This window comes from Bos grunniens, chromosome 2, assembly GCF_055505025.1.
Source record: "Bos grunniens cultivar Pamir isolate PY7600 chromosome 2, Bosgru_T2T1.0, whole genome shotgun sequence".
Lineage (NCBI taxonomy): Eukaryota > Metazoa > Chordata > Mammalia > Artiodactyla > Bovidae > Bos > Bos grunniens.
Genome location: NC_141166.1, coordinates 123281792 through 123301489, shown reverse-complemented (window position 1 = coordinate 123301489; position 19698 = coordinate 123281792). Strand labels below are relative to the sequence as shown.

General features: G+C 35.7%; 1 protein-coding gene across 1 annotated transcript in view; it reads left to right on the top strand.

Moving 5' to 3' along the window:
* NCKAP1 (NCK associated protein 1) overlaps nt 1-19698 on the top strand; it is a 105748-nt gene that overhangs the window by 80550 nt on the left and 5500 nt on the right. The window contains exons 24-28 of the mRNA XM_086361534.1: nt 6095-6188; nt 10450-10532; nt 10955-11035; nt 16592-16685; nt 19220-19336. Of these exons, the coding sequence (XP_086217660.1) occupies nt 6095-6188; nt 10450-10532; nt 10955-11035; nt 16592-16685; nt 19220-19336 (469 nt within the window). The remainder of the gene's footprint in view (nt 1-6094; nt 6189-10449; nt 10533-10954; nt 11036-16591; nt 16686-19219; nt 19337-19698) is intronic.

Here is a 19698-nt window from a genome sequence, read left to right as displayed (position 1 = left end):
GTGTTGGTTTCTGCTGTACAAGGACACAAATCAGCCTTAATTATACATACACCCCCTCTTTTAAGCCTTCCTCTCCTCCTACCATCCCATCCTCTGGGTCATCACAAAGTGCCAGGCTGGGCTCCCTGTGTTCTTAGCAACTTCTCACCAGCTATCTGTTTAGTAAATGACAGTGTATGTATGTAGCTACTTTCTCCATTCATCCTACTCTCTCCTTGCGGACTCTCATCCTCAAGTCCCTTCTCTACATCTGAGTCTCCATTCCTTACCTGCAAATAGGTTCATCAAAACCACTTTTCTAGATTCCCTATTTGTGCATTAATATACAATATTTGTTTTTCTCTTTATGACTTACTTCACTCTGTATAATAGATGCTAGGTTCATCTGCCTCACTGGATATGACTCAAATGCATTCTTTTTTATGGCTGAGTAATATTCCGTTGGATGTATGTACTACCTCGTTATCTATTCATCTGTTGATGGACATCTAGGTTGCATCCATGTCCTGGCTATTCTGTAAATAGTGCTGCAGTGAACATTGGAGTACATGTGTCTTCAGAATTGTGATTTTCTCAGGGTATATGCCCAGTGGTGGGATTGCTGGATCATAGTAGATTTATTCCTGTTTGTTTGTTTTTAAGGAATCTCCATGCTATTCTCCATAATGGCTGTATCAGTGTAACATTCCCACCAATGGTGTAGGAGGGTTCCCTTTTCTCCACATCTCTCCAGCATTTATTATTCATAGATTTTTTGATGATGGCCATTCTGACTGGTGTGAGGTGATACCTCATTGTCGTTTTGATTTGTATTCTCTAAAAATGAGTCACGTTGAGCATCTGTTAATCTTAGTATATACAAGACATACAGATGGTTTATTGGCCATCTGTATGTCAGAGAAAAGTCTGTTAAGGTCTTCTGCCCATTTTTTGATTGGGCTGTTTGTTTTTCTGATATTGAGCTGTATGAGCTGCTTATATATTTTGGAGATGAATCTTTTGTCAGTTGTTTTATTTGCAGGGTTTTTTCTCCCATTTCCGCCCATTCTGAGGGTTGTCTTTTAATCTTGTTTATTAATAGTTTCCTTTGCCCTGCAAAAGCTTTTAAGTTTAATTAGGTCCCTTTTGTTTATTTGGTTTTCCACATCTTATATTTTGTATGATACTGTTTTTTAGACCTTTATTATTTTCATAATTTTTCTTGTTATTGTTCATTATTTTTGGATCTTTTTTGAGTTCAGATTTTTCTCATGGTCTCTTAGTAATCTTTTTATAAACTTAACTGTCTTAGCTATGTCCTTAATTGTTAATGTTATCAAGTATATTCTTATTCTTTAAAATAAATGGTAAAAGCTGATGTTTTAACATTTCTCTTTTATATCTCTGAGTGACAGTATTTTCTTAGATATTAAAATTTAAAGTTGATGTAATAATACTATAAATAATGTTGACTTCTTTTTGAATACTATGGGTTTTCTGACTCGAGTGTTATTTCTTGGCTGGGTTCTTTTTCAGATATTTGATAGTATTAAACCTGAGTTTAAAAGCTAGTCAAAAGAAACTTTTTGGGTAAGAGTTTAGATTTATTATCTTTGGAGATATATCAGTGTGAGTTAACTTGGGTTTCTCATTAAATGTAATATACCCCAAAACCAAGATGGTTTATAATACTAAAACTTTTTTTCTTTAAAACTTCTGATTTTAGTAATCTTCTTTGTGATTTTCCTTACTTGACATAAGTTTTCAGTTTACCTTCATAAAACCTTGCATATTTTATTAATTGTAAGACTTTTAGAAAAACTACATGGTTATGTTTTGCTGTTTAGGAGCTTTATATTTTTATTTTTTTGCTTCTCAGCACTAAATCATGATTTAGTTAAGCATTTTTCAGAAGCGTTCTTAATGTGGTCAGCCATAAATATGAAAGCTTTACATTTCCAGCATTGTGCCCGTTATCATTTAGATTTCTGCAAAACAAAGCTAGTCCTAAGGATTTAGTTATCTGGAATTGCACAGCACTTTACAGTGGTTTTCTTAGAGATCATTCTTACCAATCCCAAGTTGTAATTCAGATTTCTGTGAATGTAACCACTTGTGTATTATTAAGAACTGGAGGTATTATTCATAACTTTGTTTTCTCAGCCTCGGTGTACTGAGGCCTACTTAGTGTGTATTCTTATATTTTATTCTATAAGAAATATTATGGTCATAATATAATGGTGTTTCATATAGACAAGTTCAGTTTGTTTTACACTGTTGTATTTTATTGAGATAAATCTCCTCGTACTTGTTTATCAGTGCTGATTCTAATTTTATTTTGCATTTTCAGTGTCCTGTAAAATTACTTTGCTTAGAATACTGAGTTTATAAAATTATATTAATAGAAATAACACAGATTTTTGCTTCCAGTACAGGTAGGCTAGATTATTTAGGTCAGTTCTTACCTTAAGGACAACTTTTTTTTTAAAATGGAGCTAGATAGAGATAGGAAGAAAGGAAGGAAGACAGGCATCTTCTAAAGAAGAGCTAAAAAGACAGTGAGGTGTTTATTTCTAGACCTTAGTTCCCCAACTAGGGATCCAACTTGTGCCCCCTGCAGTAGAAGCTGGGATCCTTATCACTACACCACCAGGGAAGTGCCCCTGGAAGCCACTTTTGATGTGAAGACATTTGCTAATTTAGAAGTAAGATTTGTAAGATCCAGCTGTAGTCTTGGTGGTCTTGTGGAGCAAGGAGCTCTATAATCAAAACCCAAGACAAAGCCTACCCAAAGTGGGAGTGGAAAGGAATCCTGCTTAATTTGTCTTTCACCTTCTTTACCTGATATTCCTGAATGTAGCGTCCTCTTGTCAGCATCACTTGAGAAGTTGGGTGTGGAAGATGCCCCAGACAGGCATATAATGACCCTCTTGTTATCAAATCGAAGTCTTCCTTTCTATGCCACTGCCTACAATTTCTGAGCCCTCCCTGGGTTCCAAGGCTTCCATTACTTGCCTTCTGTGCTTTATCTCCCTTAAAAGAACTTAACTACTCAAATTTCTCACCTCTACATATTCTTTGCTCCAGGTTTCGTCTTCTAGAAATTTGTTGGGCTGTCTCATTAGGTCTTGTTTCCTCTATTGTTTCCTTTGTTATTGTAGATTTATGCCTTTTTAATTTTTTTCCTCATTTCAGTGGATTTTTGGAAGAAGCAGAGTTTAGACATATATAGAGATTTTTCTACATTTAATCAGCATTTCATGAGGTTTACATACTTGTTTGAACATTTTTATAGGAAAAATTACAGATAGTGAATCAAAGAGTATGAATATTTACATTACTTTCTGATATTATCAAATATTCTTTGGAAAAGATTGTTAACTCACACTCTGCATGTTAAAGCATATTGGTGCCAATATAGCATTTTAATCTTTTTTGAAATTAATGAGTACATTGTTTTGGGAGATTGTAATATTTTTAAGATAGTTCTGTAACTTTTTAGCTTTAATTTTCTTTTTTTTTATATTTAAACTGACATAAATATTATGTGGCTGCATCTTCTTTTTATCTTTAAGTGTACATTAATTGACTTTTAGTTTCTGTTTTAGCTGAGGACCTTTTTGTTTCAGAATAAGTTTGTGGGCCAATAAAATAAATTTAAGGAAAAGTTTCTTTGTATTTAATGTGTAAGTCGCTCAGTCATGTCTGACTCTGCGACCCCATGGACTATACAGTCCATGGAATTCTTCGCTAGAATACTAACGTGGGTAGCCGTTCCCTTCTCCAGGAGATCTTTCCAACCCAGGGCTCCCACATTGCAGGTGGATTCTTTACCAGCTGAGCCACCAGGGAAGCCCCTCTATATTTAATGGTTGTGAATAAATCATGTCAGAGACATAGTCAACACTATGCATGTGTACTAATGATAAAACGCATTTATTACTTTCTGTAGAAGAAAACCAGTCTGCATTCCTACTAAAATTCTTGGGGTGTTTGGAGTTGTGCCCATCAAGTCAATTTCTTCTTCCAGTCCTGCTAGAAGAATTGTTTTGACATTTTACAGATCATTTCTTCTGTAGTTCTTCAGAGTCCTAGAAGGTGTTTTTTTTCAAATGAAGTAAGAAATTTAAATATGAATTGTGCCAAGAATTCAACACTTTAGAACAGAAAACCAGCATTTTTTTTTTAGTAGTCTTGATTTGTTTCACTTGATTAATCTCAGGTTGTTCCATATCATTTAGTTACAATTCCTAGTATTAGTTTTCCAGCTTTGGGGCCCTTTGTCAGAGATAATCATTCATCATGGCTTTAAATATATAGAAAACTCTGTTTCAGGATGCAATTGAGAGAGAGAAGAAATTTATATAAACTATACTTTGTCAGGAAGAGACATCATTAGCTTTTCAAGAGTAATGTGCAATTAAATACTTTATGCTGATTGTTTTTAAAGTATGGTATCCAGATCAGCAGAGGCAGCCTTGCTTTGAATCTTAATTAAAAACGCACAATTTTTGGTTCTTCCTAAGACCTGCTAAATTAGGACCTGTGGGGTTGGAGCCCAGCAAGTCCTCCAGATCATTCTGATGCACGCTGAAGATCAACAACCATTTCTTTAGAGTTTAAGAACATGGATTTTAAAATCAGACATACCTGAATTCAAATTCCACTGTTTAATATCTGTAACTTTGGGCAAGTTACCTAACCTCTCTGAGCCTTAGTTTTCTCAGTTGTGAAATTGTGGACTGTCACCTTCCTCATTTGGATCAGGGTAAATGGGATTGTTTGTAAATTGCCTAGTAGAGGAAGTTAAAAATGATCACCGTATCTATTTAAATATATACTATTTTGTTTTATTGATTCTGAAACAAAATTACCCTATATTAGTATTTCTGAAATTATATGTGTCTTATATGATTAGAAAATATTGTGTCAGTTTAATTATTAGAGTTTTTTTCTTAATGACACATAAAATAATGGTGCATTTAAAACTCAATGCTGTCTGTGATTCACTGATACATGATATTATGTTCAAGATGTATGAACACTGTCGAGCTTGGGCATATATTTGAGTGTGTATTGACTGATGAGACAAGTATTGAATTGGCCTCAGAGAGAGCAGGCAGTGTCTCTAATTAGACACTGTAGAGGTTGAATTTAGCAAACAGTTGTGACTGGAACTGATCATCTGAATATGAGTAAAAGCAAAAATAATCCAAAGTGTAACATAAAATTCATACTGGTATAAGAAAAATTATTTTTATAGATTTTCCATATAGTCTTTTTATGCTTCCCTTAAATCTCTTATCATCGGCCATTGGTTTTTAACACAATTCCTGTGGCATTTTAACAGTATGCTTGCAACATCTCCAAACCTAGACCTGCTGAGTTGACATATCCAGGCTTTCCAAATATACAGATCCATTATTTCTGCCAGAATAAAGTTAATTATATTTTAGTTATAATTTTTAAATGAAATTACTTTTTCCAGTACTGCTTTTAAGAAAAGAATTCTTTAATGAGTTGTACTTTTCTTAATTAACTATCCTTCACTCCCTTCCCTCTCTTCCCGTTTCTCAGTGGTCTTGGAAGAGGAGGTAGATGTTGACATTTCTGTTTAGTGCTGGGAAACTTTGCTCTGTTTATAATTTTTATGAAGTGGTACCCTACCCCTATGGTTTTCTCCCTCTGTTTTTATGTATATCATCCAGTGATGAGCTCTAGGCTATCTTTAGCCAGCTTTAACTTTAGCAAGTTCTTTTTGTTTTGGTTGGAATTTATTGCTTTCTATATCCACTTTGGTGTCTGCTTTTTATTGTAGGTGCTGTACTGTGTCTAAGCATAAGATAATCCTTTATCCTACTCCTTATCTTTATTGCTTTTTCCTGAACTCCTCCCTTTTGAATTTGCAAGCTGAAGGAAAACATTAATTTTATTTAATTTTAAGATTATTTTAATGAAAATAACAAAAACAAAGCATAGAGCATCTGGATTTTCTGTATCGTTTTTTCTACTTGCCAGTTGTAATTACCAAGCATGTTCTTGTCTCATCAACCATAAGGAAGTCTGTGCCTGACCCAAGATCTTTCTTTTCTTGTTTTTTTTTTTTTTTTCTCAGAAACTTGTGGTGGAGAATGTTGATGTGCTAACACAAATGCGGACCAGCTTTGACAAACCCGACCAGATGGCTGCCCTCTTTAAAAGATTATCGTGTGGGTAACTCATGCTTTTTATAAGAATTAAGAAGATCCTGAAACTCAGTCTTTATTAGTTTTTGCTCAGATGTAAATACAAGTAGTAAGTTATGAAAAGCATTCTTCACTAGAACATTTTAGCAGTGAAAGGATCTTTTAAGTGAATGGCTTATCTGTTTCATAATTTTTTTTTACCATACTCTTAGTATCACATATTAAATATTTGATATCATTATCAGTTAACTCATGAACCCATTAAATAAGTTAATCTACATTAATTTAGACCAAAGGAGATTGAACTTTTGGGTCTGTAACTTTCTAAAAATCAGCATTATTGAGATATAGCTTGTATAAGTAAAATGTGCATTTTAGTGAACGAGTGTGATGGTTTTTGACAGATGTATACATCCACATGGGCTTCCCTCATAGCTCAGTTGGTAAAGAATCTACCTGCAATGCAGGAGATCTGGGTTCAATTCCTGGATTGAGAAGATCCCCTGGAGAAGGAACTGGCAACCCACTCCAGTATTCTTGCCTAGAGAATCCACATGGACAGTGGAGCCTGGCAGACTACAGTCCATAAGGTTGCAGGAGTTGGACACGACTTAGCAACTAAACCACCACCGCCATACATCCACATAACCATTACCACAGTCAAGATGTACGTCAGTCTGTCAGTCAGTCAGTTCAGTCGCTGAGTCATGTCCAACTCTTTGCAGCCCCATGGAAGAACAGTCTCTTCACCTCAGAAAACTCATGATTCCTTGTAGTCAGTTTCATACCCCTTGACAATGACTGATCTCATTTCTATCACCATAGAAATGATAAATTAAGATTGCCTGTTCTGTTGTATAAACAGTGTATACTCTTTTGTGTATTTTGTTGAGATTCACCTCTCTTTGTTATGTGAATCAGTAACTTGTTCCTTTGTATTGCTAACCTAGGATTCATTGCATGAAAACCTGAGCCTCCAACTTAAAATTTTTTTTTACATATCTTCCTGATACTGATTCTTTGTTCGAGATATATTGTGAAATAACAGTGAATCTTAAGTGTTTATTAAAGTATGTTTATCCAGTTAACTATTTTAGATCCACTTCAGTTAATTTCATCTGCTTTTTGTCCTTGAACTCAGAGTTATAATTAAAAACTAAAAGTCACACTTCCTATTGATTCAATTTAAAAGCCTTTCCAACTTTAAAGACTTAGTGAAATCCTGAATAAAATACTTTCTATATTTGAGAAAACCAGAGAGTTTATTTTCCCAAATAAAAGATAATCCTGAAGTAAATTAAAGACATGGATAGAGTTTATGTACTTCCCCTTTGATATTTTTCTTCTAAGTGTTTTGCAGCTATATCAAATTTTATAAAACTATAAAATGACTTAGAGAATCACTTTTTTAGGCTAGCTTATCTTGCTTTTAAAAATACAAACTTATTTAATTAAAATTAATATAAAACTAAACTACAGGAACTTCCCTGGTGGTCCAGTGATTTAAGAATCTACCTGCCAATGCAGGGACATGGTTTGATCCCTGGTCTGGGAGGAAGGGCCCACATACCATAGAGCAACTAGGCCCATACACTGCAGCTATTGAGCCAGTGCGCTGGAGCCTGTGAGCCACAACTCCTAAGCCCACACTCTGTAACTTCTGAAGCCCGCATGCCTGGAGCGAGTGCTTCCCAACAAAAGAAACCACGGCAATGAGAAGCCCAAGCACCTCAGCAAAGAGTTGCCACCACTCGTCGCAACTAGATATAAAGTCCATGCACGATAATGAAAACCCAGAGCAGCCAAAAGTAAATAAAAGCAAAAAAACGTCCCACTAAACTACATTTCAGGTTGCCTTTTACAGCAGATCAGCCTTTGCTGTAGCTTTAGAGGGAAAGCAGCAAAAGAAGTTTTGGAGGTGATGAAACGTTGCCACTGTGGTGATGATGATAAGTAGATCTACACATGTTAAAAGTTTTTCCTAGAGCTGTACACTGAAAGGAGGAAAAGTCAGGTTTACTCTTGGGAACTTTAGGAAATGAAAATTTTAAAACAAAAAAGATTGACTTGGTAGCATTATACAGAAGAGGAGTGTGAATGAATACTATTATTTAAATCCCTATCTGATCTCTTTTCTTCATTGGTCTACTCTATACTTATATTTTCTAGTATGCTTTACTTTATCCTTATTATTTTTATTTTTCATGTTTCTTTGTTTTTTAAATACTCATTTGACTACCCAACTGGCCTTACTGGCCTGAATTTCATACTAATAAACAACATTCTGACTATATCATCTGGTTAGAGGCAACTAACCCACTGCAGGTCCAATTCATGTTTACTATTACTTTTAACTCTCCTATTTGTTGAAATGAAACAAAATATTTTTTGTGATTTGGAAAAATAAAAGGCCTGCTAAAGAGTGATCTACTTAGGGGATAGAGAAAGCTACTCTTTGAGTTGAACTATTTTCCAGAATACTCTTCTGTCTCTAATCTCGTTTTTACCTTTGTGCTAAATTGATGTACTTTTGTAGCAGTTTGATTTTCATAGTCAGCTAACATATTCTTTTAAATACCCTTAAAAAGAGAAAGCTATGTAATTTATTAAAAGTAGCTCTGGGAAGTTCCCTGGTGGTCTAGTGGTTAGGTCCTTTCACCACTGTGGCCCTGGTTCAGTTCTTGGTGGAGGAACTAAGATCTCACGAGCCACACACTGTGGCCCCCCCCCACCAAAAAAGCTCTGAATTGGGAAGCAGTCTGCAATTAACTTTTGAATTTTTCAGAATTTCTGTGTGACTTGAACAAATTTATTTTATTTATTGAAACTAAATTAAACAAGATTTCTTACTGTGAAGTTTCTCAGAACTTTTAATATGTTATTGTGCATATTTAAGAGGAATTTATAGATGCAGTCTTTGCAAACTTTGTTAAATTCTGGGTAACATCCTTTGGGAAGTATATGATTGTATCACACTACTTATTTTCTGATTGCTCGCCTTATTCTCTGTATTCTTTTTTCTGGGTTTCCTGTCCTGTTTTTTTAAGACTGGCATGCCCCTTTGTTCTCACTCCTCCTGAATGCCCATAAATTGGATGACATATTCTTAGAGAATCTTTTCTTTTACTCTCTTTCTTTCATCTTTTCTGGATAGTAACAACTTCCTAGTCTCATTTCTTGACTAATTATTTCATTAAACATCCTCTTGTGTTCTGGGTCTTAGGCACTCTGCTGAGTCCTATAGATAAAAAGATTAATAGGACTTTGCTCATGTGGAATTTGTATTTGTGACTTACATTGTTTTGTTAACACTGCTATTTTGATTGTCATCACATTTTGGTTTATTTTATGCTTTTTCATGTGTAGTAATAAAAGATGCTTATGGTAAAGATTTAAACAAACCCCACAGGAGGTAGGAAGTCAAAACAAAATAATTCATTCCTACTGCTCAAAAGTATAACTGCAGTTAACAGTTTCTCTATACATCTGTCTAGCAATTTGTTATATATATACAAATATGTGTGTGTGTATATATGTTTCATATAAATAGGATTCTGTTTTCTTAGTTTTCTTGACAGTGCCTTTAAATTGTTACTTAAGGTCTAGGTTATTGTTCTACTTGTATCTGCTTTCTTATTACATAGTATAGTGCCTTGTGTATGAGGAGTAATTCAATAAATGTTGGCTTTTTAAAAATGAAGGTATTTATCCTTCTAATCCTAATTTCCCTTGATTTTATTTAACCAAGTTTTAATTTTGAATATAATGGTAATAAACTTCAGAATAATGTTCTCTAACCAAAATGTAAATGATCAAATCCATTCATAGTCTTCAGAAACCTGGTCTTATTGCTTATGATCTACATAATTATTTTTTGTTTCTGGACTCTGGACCTCAACATGTAGCATCTCCTAGTTCCAGGGCCATTTGATTTTAAGGATCCACTCTGATCAGCAGCTTTTTCTTTCCCTAGTCTTTCTTCTCCTCCCTCCCACCTCTACGATTACTGTGATAGGATTATACAGGAGGCTACTTACAGGATTATTTCAAGATTCTGATGAACCATCTAAGCCATTTTAAAGAACAGTGTACTCCACTGAAAGTAAACAGTAATTTCCTTAGTTTTAATATCAACTTTCAATACCTTTGCCTTTTTAATCATTTGTTGTAATCAAATTGTTTTTAATTGTGCCTTTTGTCATGGGGTTTTATGACAAAGAGTTTTTCCAAGGTTAAGAAAGAATCCAATTCACTCTCTTCTCTTTTCTCCTTCCTTCACACTTAGCTGTTGACAGTGTCTTGAAGAGGATGACAATAATTGGTGTAATTTTATCCTTCCGATCACTGGCACAGGAAGCACTCAGAGACGTAAGAAGCCATTTTAAGTACATATTCTATAGCCAAATAGTCCTTTTTAATTTCCCAGAAATTAAAAGTAACTTTTACCATTTATAGTTGGCAGTATTATAACTAAAATTCCAGTTTTCATAGTTTATGTGAAATAAAGCATATAGAAATCGTAGTTACTATTTTTTGTTTTGGTGATATAATTCAGGAGATACAACTTGCCTGGATATTATGCTACTTTTCCAACTTTTTCTTCATTAACGCATTTTCCATTTTGACTATACTCAATTTGCCATCAAATGCATTCCATTAATGGGTACATTAGAAAATCATCTGAAAATAGACAGTAAAATAATTGTTTGAAAGCTGAAAGTAGTTGAGTGGTAACATTTCATAAATTTAGAGATTGCCTTTAAGAAATAATTGCTTGTTTTCCTGCCTAGGTCTTATCCTACCACATTCCTTTTCTTGTCAGTTCAATTGAAGATTTCAAGGATCACATTCCAAGGGAAACTGATATGAAGGTAGTAAAACTTCTATTTGTATTTTACGGTTTCTAAAATGGCATATTTAACTTATATATGAAGTGAAATTTAGTAAATCCTAAGCTATTATAAAGTTTAGAGTAATGTGTTAACATTTTTGCCTTTGAAAATGCGTCTTTGAAAGCTCAGCACCAAAATACTATATAGGCATTTTGAAAGTCGGTCTTCCTTGATCACCTCTAGCAATGTAAAATGGGTTAATATCAGTCACCTTTTTTTTCTTTTCAAAAAACATACGTCATATTTCCTCTTTTATTATATAAATATCAGTTTAACCTTTTACTATAAGAATGTAAATGTTTTAAGAGGATCTTTGTTATTATTTATACAAATTCACAAACAGTACAATTAATTGATTAAGGTCTCTGGGTTTCTTTAACTCCATGGTCTCACATGTTGCTGTGGAGGATTCTAAAAAAATAAACAAAAAACCCCAACAGAAAAATATACATCCTACTCAGAAGTGATTTTTTTTTTTTAAAGCCACAAGTCCCAACCCCCATCAAAATAAAGAAAGGCGTATAATCCTCTATTTAGAAACAGAATTTTAAAAAACCCACCAACACCTGTTTTATTAACAGAATAGCCATAAGACATGAATTTCAGTCTCCTCCTCTTCACACCAGGGCCCCAGGCCTCTATAAGCCAGCTCCAGCTCCTCTGCTCCCTACAGGAAGCCTCACTGTGACTTTTTCGTGGGGAAGTGTGGAAGAGAGGGAGGGCAGGGCGGAGGCTTTGCATATATAATCATCATTTTCAGGACACAATCTGCATCTCAAGACAGACCCCCCCCCCCAAAAAAAAAAAACACCACAGTCCAACTCTCATGTCTCCCACACATTTGTGCTATATAAATTAAGTCAAGATTTAGGAGCACGGTTGGGTCTTCAAATGCTTAGAAACAAGGAGAAAAAGAAAAATAAGAGCCAGAAATGTGAAGTGGGAAACACCGGATGGATGGGGTTTGGGAAGAAGCCAAAATGAAAAAGAAATACAAACCCAATGGGCATCTTCCTAGTCCAGGCACACAAGTGTTTCAGTCTCAAAATATCTCTCTTGTAGAACTCCAGGGCTTCAGAGAAAAAAGTAAACTAAAACGAGTTAGCCTGACACATGTGTATGTGTGTATGTATAATTTATATAATATATATACTCAGTAGAAAAAGATAGACAAGTTGATGTCAAGTTTCTTAAAAAAAAAAAACAAAAACAGACAATATGAATGAAATGAGAATGAGTAACAGAGTGCTGTCAGAGGAGCGATGAGGCAAGACTGGGATAGGTTACAAAGTGTAAGAAGGGTGAAAAGGCTATTGTAGTTGGGTTTGCTTTTTTATATTTTGAAATAAAAACCAGATCACAGTATTCAAATGAAAGCTTAAGTGAAGGCACACATTTTCATGAGCTCCCCAGGGCTGGAGGGATTGCTCACCCCCATCCCAACCCCCACTTCCAGGTGCACAGTAGCTCAGTCCCTCCTCCGGGAGGAGTGGGTGGTTGGCAGACTGTCCAGGAGAGGGGCAGGGGTTGCAGAGGTGGACACCCCCCCCACACACACACACACACAAGAAGTGGGGAGGGGAAGGGAGCCAGGGGCTTCCGGTCATCGCCCCACCGCGTCCATGGCCGGAGGGCAAACTGGGCAGGCGGGACAGACAGATGCTGCTGGCCTCACCGGACCTTCTTACTGTCCGTCATCACCAGAGGCCCAGGTTGATGCTCTCCAGGCCGTTCTTGGTGATGCAGGTCAGTCACCTTTTCCTTAAACTGATAGCTATTTATACATGGTCATAGTGAAGTGAAGTCACTCAGTCATGTCTGACTCTTTGCCACCCCACGGACTGTAGCCTACCAGGCTCCTCAGTCCGTGGGATTTTCCAGACAAGAGTACTGGAGTAGGTTGCCATTTCCTTTTCCAATACATGGTCATAAGCAGAATGAAAAAACCAATGAAATGAGAGTTGTTGTGTTTTAAATAAAGCTAAGTTCAGCTTTTTAAAATTGATGTTAAAAAGTCTTATAAAAGGATGTTAATTATGGGTTATAATTTTTAAATTAATATCCTGTTTTAAATAGAAAGGTTAGTAACCTTATGAGTCTTCATTTTGAAGATTTATTGGCAGCGAAATACAGCCACTGACTGAATCACAGCAAGTATTTACCAGTGGTTACACATCTAGAACAGGCTTCCCAGGTGGCGCTAGTGTGAAGAATCCACCTAAGAAACGCAGGTTCAGTCCTGGGTTGGGAAGATCCCCTGGACTAGAGCATGACAACCCATTCTAGTATTCTTGCTTGGAGAAGCCTATGGATAGAGAACCCTGGTGGGCTATGGTCTATAGGGTCACAAAGAATTGGACACAACTGAGGGGACTCAGGACGCATGCATGCACACACATCTAGTAAGTGAGCTATTTTATCCATATTTTCTAAATTTTCATGTTTCTTAAAGATTATTATTCTTAAAGATTACTATTTCTTAAAGATTATTATCTTCATGTTTCAGAAAGATTATTTTGTTTTGTGTAGTTTGAAAAGCCTTGACTTTAAAAAGTTATTTCTAAACTTTTTGTCTGGTGTTCAGCTGTTTTCTCAAATTTATTTTTGAGGCTTTTATCACTTGTTCCATCCTTCTCTTGCTCGCCTCACTTTGTTACTTTTCCCCTCTTCTCATCCGGATCCTGTAAGATGACCAAATTTTGCTGTGTACCTTCTCACATTTTCTGATTTGCTCTGTAATTATTCTTCATGAAAATCCTGGCTTTTTATATTTCTGCCTTTTGAAATCTATTTATCTTAAAGCCTGATTCAATTGCCATCTCCTAAGAAATATTCCTGAATCCCCAAGTATTCATTTCTTCCTTTTCTTCCTTTTAGTATTATCAGAGAACTTTTTGTTTGTTCATTGTAAAATTAAATATATTCAACCTTGTATTATAGCTGGGTTTTTACAGTTAAATTTATATTAGATTGTAAAGCTGTTGTAATATCAAAAGCGATCCTGTTTAGGTAGTTTCTGAACTGAAATGTTGAGCAGTCAGAATATCCTTGAGATCCATATGTGATACCAAAAAACACTAGTCATTAGAACTTGCTTTATACGGTTTTAAATTAGTACTTCTTTAAAAATTATTTTAATAAAGAATTTACTGTATTTAGATATACAACATGATTAGGCACTGAACTATGGTAATTTTTAAAGTATGGACATAAACATAAGGTCATTAATTTTGATTCATTTTTTTTTCCTCATACCTTTTGGCTTGATCTTGCTCTTACACCTATGTTTCCAAGAAAAATAATAGGTTTAGAATGATTCTATTGGAATTTGTAACTGCAAATACACAAGTTTTGTTTGGCCTGATAGTATAAAGTTATAATCAGCAACACATACACAGTACTAAGTCAGCTGTTCACTGTAGTTCGTTGTACTGTATAGTTCCTTCTTCAGCCAAGTTTTTGAAATTCTCTAGAGGTTCATAACATTGTACAGGAGACAGAGATCAAGAGCATCCCCATGGAAAAGAAATGCAAAAAAGTAAAATGGCTGTCTGAGGAGGCCTTACAAATAGCTGTGAAAAGAAGAGAAGCAAAAAGCAAAGGAGAAAAGGAAAGATACAAGCATCTGAATGCAGAGTTCCAAAGAATAGCAAGGAGAGATAAGAAAGCCTTCCTCAGCAATCAATGCAAAGAAAGAGAGGAAAACAACAGAATGGGAAAGACTAGAGATCTCTTCAAGAAAATTAGAGATACCAAGGGAACATTTCATGCAAAGATGGGCTCAATAAAGGACAGAAATGGTAGGGACTTAACAGAAGCTGGAGATATTAAGAAGAGGTGGCAAGAATACACAGGAGAACTGTACAAAAAAGATCTTCATGACCAAGATAATCACGATGGTGTGATCACTCAGCTAGAGCCAGACATCCTGGAATGTGAAGTCAAGTGGGCCTTAGAAAGCATCACTATGAACAAAGCTAGTGGAGGTGATTGAATTCCAGTTGAACTATTTCAAATCCTGGAAGATGATGCTGTGAAAGTGCTGCACTCAATATGCCAGCAAATTTGGAAAACTCAGCAGTGGCCACAGGACTGGAAAAGGTCAGTTTTCATTCCAATCCCAAAGAAAGGCAATGCCAAAGAATGCTCAAACTACCACACCATTGCACTCATCTCACACGCTAGTAAAGTAATTCTCCAAGCCAGGCTTCAGCAGTATGTGAACCGTGAACTTCCAGATGTTCAAGCTGGTTTTAGAAAAGGCAGAGGAACCAGAGATCAAATTGCCAACATCCGCTGGATTATGGAAAAAGGAAGAGAGTTCCAGAAAAACATCTATTTCCGCTTTATTGACTATGCCAAAGCCTTTGACTGTGTGGATCACAATAAACTGTGGAAAATTCTGAAAGAGATGGGAATACCAGACCACCTGACCTGCCTCTTGAGAAACCTGTATGCAGGTCAGGAAGCAACAGTTAGAACTGGACATGGAACAACAGACTGGTTCCAAATAGGAAAAGGAGTACGTCAAGGCTGTATATTGTCACCCTGCTTATTTAACTTCTATGCAGAGTACATCATGAGAAACACTGGGCTGGAAGAAGCACAAGCTGGAATCAAGATTGCCAGAAGAAATATCAATAACCTCAGATATGCAGATGACACCACCCTTAGGGCAGAAAGTGAAGAGGAACTAACGCGCCTCTTGATGAAAGTGAAAGAGGAGAGTGAAAAAGTTGGCCTAAAGCTCAACATTCAGAAAAGAAAGATCATGGCATCTGGTCCCATCACTTCATGGGAAATAGATGGGGAAGCAATGTCAGAGTTTATTTTGGGGGGCTCCAAAATCACTGCAGATGGTGTTTGCAGCCATGAAATTGAAAGACGCTTGCTCCTTGGAAGGAAGGTTATGACCAACCTAGATAGCATATTCAAAAGCAGAAACATTACTTTGCCAACAAAGATCCGTCTAGTCAAGGCTATGGTTTTTCCAGTGGTCATGTATGGATGTGAGAGTTGGACTGTGAAGAAAGCTGAGTGTCAAAGAATTGATACTTTTGAACTGTGGTGTTGGAGAAGACTCTTGAGAGTCCCTTGGACTGCAAGGAGATCCAACCAGTCTGTTCTAAAGCAGATCAGTCCTGGGTGTTCATTGAAAGGACTGATGCTAAATCTGAAACTCCAATACTTTGCCCACCTCATGTGAAGAGTTGACTCACTGGAAAAGACTCATGCTGGGAGGGATTGGGGTCAGGAGGAGAAGGAGACGACAGAGGATGAGATGGCTGGATGGCATCACTGACTCGATGGACATGAGTTTGAGTGAACTCTGGGAGTTGGTGATGGACATGGAGGCCTGGCGTGCTGGGAGTCATGGGATAGCAAAGAGCTGGACATGACTGAGCGACGGAACTGACTGAATTGAGTGTTCTTATAGGCAACTCGAATTTAAACATTCTGTATTTTTTCTTACTAAAGTGAGATTTCTCAGAAATTTGTTGGTATGTTTCTTACTCTAGTTTTTATATTTTTTAGGTTGCAATGAATGTGTATGAATTATCATCAGCTGCTGGATTGCCTTGTGAGATTGATCCTGCCTTGGTGGTAGCTCTTTCGTCACAAAAATCAGGTAAAATACATTAGTAATTATGTAGTGGTCTTATTAAATAACCTGGGCAACACAAATATAGATGTAATACTTATCTGTTCAAGTGTCTGCTTTATATCAGTGAGTTTTTTTGTGTATTTTTTTGGTAGTTGGAATATATCAGTGCAGAAAATACCAAGATCCTTGTCTACTGGAGCTTATGTTATAGCACCGTCATCACAGAGATTAGATATTTAAGTATTAAGACTGGATAAGGTTATTAAGCCTATTTAGTATGCAGAGGTGAAGAGGATCAGAGTCTGAGTCCTGGGCCACCTTCATGTTTAAGAGTTCAGGGAGAAGAGGAGGAACTACCAAAAGAAAAACTGAGAAGGAAGGGCGTGTGAAGGAGAAGACAAACCAGGAAAGAATCACTTCCATTTGAGTGGAAAGGAAATGGCCAGCTGTGTAGAATTAATAGGTGTGACAAGAGCAGTGTCAGTGGAGTCCTAAAGGCAAAAAGCTCACTAAAGAGGGCTGAAGAGAAAATAGGAGAAAAGAAATTAGAAATAATGAGTATAAAACAACTCTCTTGCAAGAGTTTTACTGTATAAAGGGGAGCAAAGAAATAAAACTGTAGTAGCTAGAGGCAAGAGTAAAATCAAGGGAAGGATATTTTTCAGATGGGAAAATAAGTGTCTGCTGATGGAAATCATCTAATAGAAACATTGTTGTCTAGAAAAGGGTGTCTTGGGAGTTCCCTGACAGTCCAGTGGTTAGGAACTAAGATCCTACAAGCTGTGGCATAGCCAAAAAAAGAAACCGTAATATGTAAATTTTTTAAATGTATAAAAAATATGAAAGTATATCCTATTTTAATTGGACTAGAGCTACTTACCATAGAAAGTCTGTGCATTATTATGTAAATATTTAAAATATTTTAAGATCAGCCCTTTAAAATGTCTTACTCAGAATTCTAGTTTTTTCCACAAAGTAAAATGTTTCATCTGTTTCTGGTACTAAAATGCCTTCCCCTACTTCCTTGGATGTAACATGGTGTTTGACTAAGTTCATCAGTTCTTTTTTGATTTGACATTAGTTTTGTTTCATCACTTATGCAATATGTTAATTATAGTCACATGGATAATTATTGAAACTAGCTTGATTTACCAGGGCTGTATTTTTTATAATCATCCAGGTTTAAAAAAATTTTTATTAAAGTGTATATAATTGATTTACGGTGTTGTGCCAGTCTGCTGTACAGCAAGCTGACTCAGTTATACACATAAATATTCTTTTCCATTGTGATTCATCACAGGATATTGAATATAATTCCCTGTGCTATGGTAAGACCTTGTTGTTTGAAAGTGAAAGTGTTAGTTGCCCAGTCATGTCTGATTTTTTGAGACCCCATGAACTGTATGTAGCCTGTCAGGCTCCTCTGTCCATGGAATTCTCCAGCAAGAATACTGGAGTGGGTTGCCATTTCCTTCTCCAGGGGATCTTCCTGACCCCAGGATCGAACCTGGGTTTCTTGCATTGCAGGCAGATTCTTTACCATTGAGCCACGAGGGAAGCCCATCCCATGTTTTAGATTCCACATATATTATATGGTATATATTCCACATGATATCATATGATGTTTGTCTTTCTCTTTCTGACTTCCTTCATTTAGTATGATAATTTCTAGTTGCATCCATGTTGCTGCAATTGGCATTGTTTTGTTCTTTTTTATGGCTGAGTAGTATTCCCTTCATCTATTGATGGATATCTTTATCCACTCATCTGTTGATGGACATTTGGATCGATATCATGTTTTGGCTATTGTGAATAGTCATAATCAGCTAGATTTTTCAAATATATTCTGACTCTTGTCTTATGTTAAATTCTTAATTATATATAGTTAGTGGAGTGACTCTCAGGTGCCAGATAAGTGAAGTACCTGGATAACACACAGATTTTAGTATATGGATACAATAAATGTTTTAGATAAATTATTTTACAATAAATAATTAAAACGTTAGGACAGTGTTACTTATATTCATTTATGACTGGTTCCTCCTGTCTTCTAAAATGAAGAAGTTAGAAATCCAGTTTTTTTTACACATTTATATCTTTTTAATAGTAAATATCAGATCACATGTATATCTTTTAGAAAAAAAATGAAGTTTTTTGGATGATTTGGCACAGTAAGTTAGGAGATAAATTTTCTATACTGAAACATAGAGTTTTCCTATTAAATAATTTATTATTAGTTATCAAGTAGAAGATTTTAGGATTCCAGTTATTCTAAATATATTTTTAGTCCTGTAACCTTACAATTTAAAAAAGAAAAAGGAAATTTTGCATTACTGTTTTTTTAGATGTCCTTGAAATATGCTTAACAGCTTGATAATGGCTGATACTATTGTGTATTATTTCTATGCATTCTATATTTCTTGTAACAAAATCATAATCAGCTCTATAGAGAGTAAAATACATAAAAATTAAAATGTGCTTTTTCTGATTTAGATCATCAACTCTTAACTAATCTTGAAAGAAATACCTTGATGTTATTTGTAATTTTTCTGCCTTAGAAAACATAAGTCCAGAAGAAGAATATAAAATTGCCTGCCTCCTCATGGTGTTTGTGGCCGTTTCTTTGCCCACACTGGCCAGTAATGTGATGTCTCAGTATAGCCCTGCTATAGAAGGTAATAGTAGTTTGTTTTGTCATTAGGAGAGTTATGAGTTTTGATATAGTAGGTACTTTTCAAGTAATTGTGCATTTTTTTTAACACAATAAAAAGTGGATTAAGTTTTGCTACTTACTAGATGTGTGATCTTAAAAGACTGAATTTTTCTTTTTCTAAGCCCAGTTTCACATACACATATGAAGTGTATACATGTGAGCCTATGGGTGCCTGCATGTGTATGTGGCAGGGGATAGTGAAGGGACTATCCAACTCTTAGGATTATTTTAAGGATTGAATGGGGAAATGTTCTTAAAGCAGCTAAGCACTTAATAAGTTTCCAAAACAGTGTAAAACTGATGTATGGTTTCTTTTAGGGGTTT